This window comes from Pyrus communis, chromosome 17 (genome assembly GCF_041283825.1).
Source record: "Pyrus communis isolate YQ-2024b chromosome 17, ASM4128382v1, whole genome shotgun sequence".
NCBI classification, from domain to species: domain Eukaryota; kingdom Viridiplantae; phylum Streptophyta; class Magnoliopsida; order Rosales; family Rosaceae; genus Pyrus; species Pyrus communis.
This window is the reverse complement of record NC_142581.1, coordinates 5,088,890-5,097,874: the sequence shown is the minus strand read 5'-3', so window position 1 is coordinate 5,097,874 and position 8,985 is coordinate 5,088,890. Positions and strand designations below refer to the sequence as shown.

Here is an 8,985-nt window from a genome sequence, read left to right as displayed (position 1 = left end):
ACTTCTTTTGCATGTCGGACGGTAGGGACGCTATTTATACAATGTCGTAATCTCCATCCGTCTTCGACACTTGACGGGAGATAAAAGAAAGGTGTTAAAGAGTAATGGATATGTTACAAAATTGAAGATAATAGTTTGTAATTTAAAATTAACGACTAATTACGATTTAAACAATTATTATGGTAAATATTGTAAAACTTATTTACTATAAAAATGTGTATGTATGTATGAAAAACGAGATACATTAACAAACTAGAGAAAGATAATAAATTTGGTCAAAAAAAAAAAAAATATCTAACATTTTAGGCTTTTATGGTAAGAAATCCGAGACGTAGAAATTAAATAGGCGAGAAGGTTAAGACTCCTGATATTTCACAGCCAGAACAGGAAAGAAACATATTCCCTTTTATTTTCACGGTCCTCGTAAATCCCAAATCTCAAATCGGACCCCAAAAATTTGATTGGCGACAAATTTCTCCCGCCAAGTGTCGAAGGCGGATGAAGATTTCGACACTATAAATAGCGATCCTGCTCACCGGTATGCTGCATAAGCGGCAGAGCTGAAATCTTCCGGTGTCTGAGTTTGAGGATAGATTTGAGACTTCGAGCGAGTGATTGCTTACTTTTGAATCCATTTTTTGGGAGAGAAATGGCAATAGATTCGAGCTCTGCTGTTGAGAGGATGGAAGTGGAGGTCAACTATCTTGCGGAGAGCAACGTGTTTGTGCAGGACCATGACGGTCCGGCCGTCGGAGGCCAGATCGCCGGTTCTAAGAACGGAACCTGTCACCAGGTGAGTGGTTTTCTTTTCGGTTTCTTAGTACCGATTGAGGGGCTCTGTTTGTTTGGTGAGAAAATTTTTGAATGTAGGTTGGAAGTTGATTTTCGTAGCCGTTTTATCTTGTTTCTTTATTCTGTTTGGATGACGGAAAACGTCGGAAAATGAGATTTGGAGTCGATTTATTAATTTGGTTAATTTAATTGTCGATTTGTTGGTTTAATTGCGCAGTGCCGTCAGAAGAAGACGGAATTCGCGGCGTCGTGTACAAACGTCAAAGCGAAAGGCCCTTGCACGGTGAAGCTATGCCATAGTTGTCTGAAGAACAGGTTAGATTAGATGAAATTTAGTCTCGCTTTTTTCGGTTTTCGGTTTTTCGAGTTAAGTTTTTGGACTAAAATTGGTGGTGGGTGTTGATTGAGAATAGGTATACATTGACGGCTGAGCAAGTGGCAGAGAAATGTCCGAAATGTCGAGGCGAATGTAATTGTAGTATATGCCAGTAAGTGTTTGGCATGCCATATAACTGTTAACTTTGTATTTGTAGTTGTTTGCGTTTTGGTGCTGCTGCTAATTAGAGAAATGTGTTTTCTCAGTAAGAAAGCCGGTTTAATGCCCACTGGTATTCGCACACACGAAGCCAAGAGGAAAGGGTATCAATCTGTTGCTGATATGTTGATTGTGGAGAAGCCGCAAAAGAAGGAGAATGGCTACAGCAAGGGTGGTAACGGGCAGGAGCGTGTGGCTCCAGACAAGGTTTGGTGCTGTTACTAATGACAGTTTAATCGTTAATGCATATTGATGTTGTTGGTGTTGTTTTGGTTGGTCTATTACTGGTTAAGTGGCTTATACTCTCAAGTTTTGGCAGGCAACGGGTGTTGATTCACCTAGCAAACGAGGGAAGGAGGACGCCCTTGATCAGAGCGAAGATGTGAACTCGGATGCAGCAAAAGAGGACGAGTTGATAGAAACTTGTGATGACAGCAGAGATGGTGGTGCTGCTGTGAATGACAATGATGCGAAGGCCAAGGGCAAGGCTGCAAGAGGGCATCACAGGGTCAAGGAACGTTGCATGGAGAGCAGAGTGGTTGTTCCTGACGTTCCCCTACCTCAGGGCACCCCATTGACAACTGTAGCAGGTGTCGACTTAGCTGCAGAGGATGTGGGAAATGCTCTCCAATTCTTGAAATTTTGTGAAACTTTTAGAGAGGTAATTCTAACTTCTGTTCTATTAGATAGTCGATTGAAAGATGCTCTAAACTTGTTTATATGGATTTTGACACTTGAAATCTCATTCCTTTATTCTTTTTACTCTAGTTTTTTAAGATTCAAAAGTCCCAAGCTGAGTCTGTTCTTCGGGAACTATCGCGTGGAGGAAGTGGGCGAAGTGGACGGCCTGGACAGTACTCCTCCATAGTTCGATTTCATAGCTATATGCTCTTCTTCATACAGAAGGGTTTATTACAGGAGTAAGAACTCTACCTAGTTTATTATAGTTATGCATAAAGTACTTTTGGTAAACTTTAGGTTGAAATAATTCATGTGGTTTCTTACATCTCCATTTTCTGTCAGGTCTCTTGAACAAGCAAGCAACAGCTCCTCATGGTTCCAAGATTTGGCGAACCTGGTGTCTGCATCCGGGGTCTCTAAGGTTGACCCTGTGATGAAGGAGCTGCCTACAGAGTGTTTTATTGAAGGCGGTGAGGGATACGATGCCTTAAACTTCTCCCAAAAGCTTAGGCTTCTGATTTTCCTTTGTGATGAGGCTCTTAACACAAAGTAAGTAGAAGATACATAATATGTAAATTATAATTTTGTATTTGTCTTGTTTTCTGCGTTACAAGTGATGATAAATTTTCAACCTTTCCTCCAGGACGCTGAGGGGATGGATTGAGGAGCAAAATGAAAGATCTGTCCAACATAAAAGGGACACGAAAGCAAAAGTTGGTCTGGCAAAGGATAAGGTAATATGAAAACAAGTCAAGCTTTTTTGAGGCAAGCATCTTATGGAGCCAACATAGAGTTCTGTTTTTAACTAAATCATATATGTGCAGGAGAGAGATCTCCAAGCAAAGTTGCAAGAGCAGATGGCTAAGAGGACCACTGCAGAGAATAGCGATGCTGTCCCGATTTCAGAGTCGAGCATCCTGACTTCAGAGTCGGACTCCATTGCTTCAGTACTCAGAAGTGAGTTAGCTCAAGCTCACATGGAGGTGGTCGAAGCAATGGCCATGGTACCCGAAAGTAAGTTCCCATTTCTAATATCTTCAGCCTTTCAGTTACCTTTTTTCTTTCTAGAATTGATGTTAAAACTATCGTTAAAACTTAAGAACACTTGAGATGCTTTTCCAGATGGTTGAAATGCTTTTCATGTTTTGGTCCTTCACGAAAATCTGTTTGCATATGCTTGCGCTAAAATTGTGGACGTATTTTACAGGCATTGAAATATGTGAGGCTGTTAGAATAGAGCCCTACATTGTGGATGCTGATGGCCATGCCTTCTGGAAACTGAGAGGCCATTTAGATGAAGATATATTGCTTCAAGGTTAGTTTTAACTGTTCCAAATACAATGTGCTGATTTCCAGTTTTTGAGTTATTTCGAGGTAATAATTTTATTTTCGACTACTTTACAGATCTGGGATCCTGGGATGGAACTCCATCTGGTGAACAATGGTTCGTCTGCGGTGCTGAAATGAAAGAGCCAATTGAAAAATACCGCTCTTCTCTGGCTCTAAAGTATGCACACATACTTGTTTTACATTGTTAATATCGTTCTGACATCGCACTGTTTTCTCCCCCACCCCAACCCATTTTTTATGAACTGGTTGTTGATGCATTAACTGCTTCCTTGTCTTGCAGGGAAAAACAGGCCAAGAGGGAGCAGAGGCGTTACAGAATTTCTTCAAGCAATGATGAAAAATTGCAGCTTTCCCAAACTTCTTCGGAAAGCAATGAAGAAAACGCGCAGGGTTCCCAGACTCCTGATAGCAATGGCGAAAGCGTGCAGGCATCCCGAGCTCCAGAATGCAATGAAGAGAACATGGAGCTCGGTCCTTCGGCGAATTAAATTTTTTAGCCTAGAAGACATGAAAGCCATTTTTCTCGTAATACATAGGAGGGGGTATACATGTACAAGAAAATATGGATACATACAACTACACAAGTTACATGTGTCCGGCTGCCATATTTCTGTATTAACTCCTACATAGGAAAGTCAATCATAATTATTGAATGAGGATTCTCTCTAGATCTTTTTTGTGAGGATTTTGAGAATCCTCAAATCGTGTCCGTTCATCGTATATTGTGCAGTTATAAATTATTTTAAAAACTTTTATTTTAAATTAAATATGAATAGTATCTAACGAAAACTGACTGCACGATGTACGATGAACGGGCACGATTTGAGGATCTTCAGATCCTCATAAAGAGGATCCGGAGAGGATCCTCCTGGATAATTATGTTGTAACGGGGAATGTAAATGTTAAGATGAGTTATGTCATGGTTATTTCTTAACAGCTTTTGGAATTTTCAAGTCTCTTCTCTTCTTCTATCTTGATATTTTTTTGGGTAAAAGTAAAACACCATGACATATCATGGTGAAACTTTTATTACTAACAGAACAAATTTACAACAAAGGCCCAATACATGTACACAAAGCAAAATGGGACCTTCCAAACAAAACAACAAACGCCCAACCAAGTGATAGGCCCAAATACCCCCGCAAACTGAAAGAAACCCTATTCCTTCTACTGCTAACGCCATCGCAGCTCCTCTTGATCAGGTTGACCCATCTACCCCGACGAATGCCAAAATTCGAACCTAACAACGCCTCAAAGAAGGTAGGAAATAAGACTCCATCATCCAGCAACCAGTCCTTCTCCGATTGCAGCCACCAAGAAGAAGAAATCAAAGAAGCCAACACTGCCACCAAAGGCAGACCGAGGGAAGGAGGTGGTGCAAACACCCGAGCCGGTGTGAACACCGAAACTCTACACACCTTCCCAATGAGCCACAACAAAATGTGGTCAAAAGTGATTGCGAAATGGATTTGGGGAGAAATTGATGAAGGATGGAATGAAGTCAAAAAGGAAGAATTGGAAGAAAACATAGATTGATGATGGATGAGGGGTGTGAATATATAGGTAGCATAGGGGATAGAACAATTGATATGAGGATAAAAAATAGGTTCGATGGCTTGTGAGGTGGAAAGATCAAGAAGATCAGAAAGGAGAACAATGGGAAAACAGTAGCAGAAGGAAAGGAAGGGGAAAACAAAAGGAAAGAAAAGGCTCTCACACAAACAGTGAGAAAATCTCTCAGTGGGAGAGGAGGGCTCTCACCGACAAGGGAGAGAAGTTTTATCTTGATATTTGCTCCTAGTTAAGATTCAAACTATTGTTGTTTGGGATTGCTTTTCTAGCTAGGAATCATTTTGGCTCATAATCGCTTTTCCGAAAATGCAACCATTTAGTCAAAAACCCAACTTTAGTTTCTTGGGCATTAACTTTACTTACTTTTCTGTAATTATATTTATGATGTGGCCTAATGAAAATGGCCCACCTGTCTTATCTAAAACTCCACCAAACATTTGTTATCCTTATAACCAAACACCTATCTTCTTCCTCGCTCTCAAGCCTTTTTCTTCCCTGTACACCCCAACACCAACCCCATCGAAAAAGGATTGGAGTGGGATAGTTGTAGAAGAGGACTAGGTGGTGTCGCCATCAAGGAGAGGGTTGATGGTGGACGCCGGCGAACAAAGAGGTTGGGGTAGTTGAGGTCGTTGGAGGAGAGATGGGTGGAGTTAGGGTTGCCGGGGAAATTAGGGATTGGGGTGAGCTCGCCGATGAAGAGAGGTTTGGGGGTGGGCTCGCTTGAGAAGAGAGGGATTAGGGTGGGCTCACTGGAAAAGTGAGGGATTTGAGGGTGGGCTCAACGGAGAAGAGAGGTTAATGGTAAAAAAATTGAAAAAATAAGATTACAAACTATATTAGTTATGTTTCATGCCTAAAATAATCAGGTCTCAAAAGTTCATATATGAATTCAAAACTATTTTTAATTTCTAGGTGTTATCACCGTGAAGTGAGCGGCGGAATCGCCAAAGAAGAAGGGGACAGTTTGTCTGCACATAGGCAAGAAGGCAGGAAGAAGATGGATGGTGTTTGGTTATGAAGATAGTAAGAGTTTTGAGTTGAAATTCATTTGACATGTGTTAAATTGTAGTGGGCCATGTAAGGTGGTTAGTAAATTAGGAAGTCCTCAATGGAAAGGGATCATCTCTTCCACCAAATCTACTAATTCGGACCCTTGAAATTTGATCAAACGGCTAAAAACAGGGGTCATCTTTAAAAGATATAATAACTTTGTTGTTTGGTCAAATTTCAAGGGTCCGGATTGGTGGATTTGGTGAAGGGATTCGGAGACGATTCCTTTCTGTCCCCAGTGAGCATCCAAGTATTGTCCTTATCATTTTCTGAGTTTAATTACTTTTTTTTTTAAGAAAAAAGGGGGACAACTGGTGGCAAGCCACAGTTATCCAACTATTTAGGAGATCGGGAAGACTCACAGAGGCATTTTAGCCTTCTCTAGCCACAAGTCTGGCTTTCACACCAGCAGCGGGTTTTGAACCTAAAACCTCCGATTTTTAATTTTAAAGAAGTCTAGTAATTCATATTTTATTACTAGGCCACCAACTTGTTGTCAATGTTTAGACGGATTAGGGAGTAGATAGAGTGCTCACATGCCATAAATAAATGATGGGCATTTATGTCATTTTCTAATAGTTATATTGAAAGTGCATGAAGCTGGACTTGATTGTTGTTAAGGTCCTTGTACACCATCAAAATTACAAGTGTGCAACATACCATCATATAGCCCACTACCAAAACAAGGATTTGTCTTTTTGTATAGCATGATCTAATCCAATCTCCAAGGCCAGGTGAAGCTCGAGATCAAGAGATCAGTTGTGCTCAATATATATTGGGTTGGCCCAACTTGAGAAATCCAGAGTCGGGCCGTGATAATGAATCGGCCTAACAGGATTGAAAAGGAAAACGGAAAGCAAAGTAAAAGCAACCCTCATTTATTTGTAATTTGATTTCAATCAAATTACAAATATACCCTTCAAACTCTATATGCCGCCTATTTATTTATGTCTTCGCTTATCACTTTCATACTAGAAAAGATCGCCGACTCTCATATTTGTCTTATATATTGTATTTTTTCAAGAAATTTGTTCATCGTTATATCTACTTGTCTCTTGCGGTTCCCTCACTCTAATATGAAGGTATGTAACTTCTGTAGCATTTTTCTATTTTGTCTCCACTTCATTTTGGACGGTACTCTCATAAATATTACTTCGGTATTTTTTTTCAAATTTGATTGTGATCTTGTAATGAAAATTGGATTAGATTAATTCTGTTGATGATTATTAGCGCACCTAAATGAATTTCTTGGGTGAGTAATTGAGAGAAATTTCTCCGTTGAGTTGAAGTGGACTTATTTTCTTAACATATATTATTAGTAGATTTTTTGTTGTTTTCTTTTACAAGCATGTCGAGAGAGTGAAGAATCGATTATTGCACCTCGATTTGATTCATGAATGAATGTTCTTAACAAGTTAAGCCACAATTTTGGTATTAATGGATATCATTTCAATTGTTTGCTTATTAAATTTTGAAAATTAGGATGTATAGTTTTTGTTCGGATGATGATTTTAGATTGATTGACCTTGCTAAAGTTTGGGATATGTTTTATTTTTGTTATTTTTGGTCCTAATGTGAATTAGTGAAATAGTTGCTTCTCTATAAAATAACAAAATTGAATGAGTGAGAACAAGATCTTAATATTCTGAATTTTCAAAACAATTAGCATTTCACGAATTAGAAATGAATTTGAGTAAATAAATAAGGATTTCGAAGATTTTCAAAATAATTATCATTACACATGCTATGTATGTACGGTTGTCTTCAACCTTAATTTTCTGAGAGCACCTCCACCGGAGAACAAATAGGCCGGCACCCAGCCAAATTATTGGCCCGGCATCTAGCCATTCCACTCCAGCCCAGCAGATAGGCTGGCATCCAGCCCAAGCTGGTCTCCAGGCCAGCCTAAAATCGACAGAGGCATGGACCGGCCCGTATGACGTCATGCGGACGCCAGCGTGGCGTCAGATGATTAGAAAACAAAATTTTACTTCCTATTATTTTTTGTGTAATTAGATTTCTAGGTATTGGAAATGGAAAATTCAATAAAAAAAAAAAAGGAATTAAATCAAGGAGCCGGCGTGTATTACCTTGAAAGCGTGGATTTAAAGGTTTGGGGATGAACAGGGAGTAGGGATTTTCCCACCAACCAAATAGAATAGTTGGATTGGACACAAAAGCCAACTCGATCGATCTCGTCCGCTGCTGGTCTTGCTGCAGCAGGCAGTACCGGAAGCAGCAGCTCAGAGAGAGGGAGAGAGAGGAGAAGGTGAGTGGGGGAGAGGGAGAGGATTTCACTTTTGTTGTTTGTAGAAGGTTCCAGAGGTGGAGTTAATGGTAGGAGGGAGAAAGGGTTTATTCATGGATTCGAGAAGGAAAGGGAAAGAAAATAATAAAATATATATATATATATATATATATTTTTTTTTATGAAAAAATAACTGTGGCCCACGAGGAAGAGAGAGAAAGAAAAAGATGTGACGTCGTGACGAAACGAGATTGGTTAAAAATATTATCTGAAATTAAAACTATAAAATATTTTAAATGTGCTAGGTGTATTTTTTTTAGAAGTGAAGATGCATTTGACCTATTACTGTTTATTGAGGTCTATTACTATTCACTAAGTGGATTAAATAAGCTAAATGCTGACGCATTTTTTTAGGGGTGGAATTGCTTTTAAAAACAACTATTCTATGGGCATGTGGTCTAAGATGAGCTTTTAAAAACAACTATTCTATGGGCGTGACAAGATAGTACGTTCGGATAATGACACGTAGAGTGACAAGATTGGTTAAAAATCTTATCGAAATCTTGCCTAAATTATTGTAAACAGGAAGTGACACGTGGGTTGTCGGGATTGGTTGAAAATCTTAGCGGAAATCTATTCACAAAATAGTACGTTCGGATAATGACACGTGGCGTGACGAGATTGGTTAAAAATCTTATCCGAAATTAAAACTATTTTTTTATTTATTATTTTATAAATAAATTATTTAATATTT

At 39.3% G+C, this 8,985-nt stretch overlaps 1 protein-coding gene across 1 annotated transcript; it reads left to right on the top strand.

Annotated features, from left to right (window-relative positions):
- Window positions 1–340: 340 nt before the first annotated feature.
- LOC137708572 (uncharacterized) lies at window positions 341–4,294 on the top strand. Its single transcript, XM_068447683.2, has 12 exons — window positions 341–793; window positions 1,010–1,107; window positions 1,206–1,280; window positions 1,375–1,534; window positions 1,647–1,988; window positions 2,096–2,247; window positions 2,351–2,557; window positions 2,652–2,742; window positions 2,833–3,022; window positions 3,216–3,323; window positions 3,413–3,515; window positions 3,639–4,294. The coding sequence occupies exons 1-12, from the start codon at window positions 650–652 to the stop codon at window positions 3,844–3,846; spliced, it is 1,878 nt and encodes a 625-aa protein (XP_068303784.2). The 5' UTR covers window positions 341–649; the 3' UTR covers window positions 3,847–4,294.
- The last annotated feature ends 4,691 nt before the right edge of the window (window positions 4,295–8,985 follow it).

What these genes read in the sequence shown, in the direction of transcription:
- LOC137708572 (XM_068447683.2), top strand. Translation starts at nt 650, where the DNA reads ATGGCAATAGATTCGAGCTCTGCTGTTGAGAGGATGGAAGTGGAGGTC. An exon ending in TGTAATTGTAGTATATGCCA is followed by an intron (nt 1,281 to 1,374) that starts GTAAGTGTTTGG and finishes GTGTTTTCTCAG; the next exon opens with TAAGAAAGCCGGTTTAATGC. An exon ending in CAGAAGGGTTTATTACAGGA is followed by an intron (nt 2,248 to 2,350) that starts GTAAGAACTCTA and finishes ATTTTCTGTCAG; the next exon opens with GTCTCTTGAACAAGCAAGCA.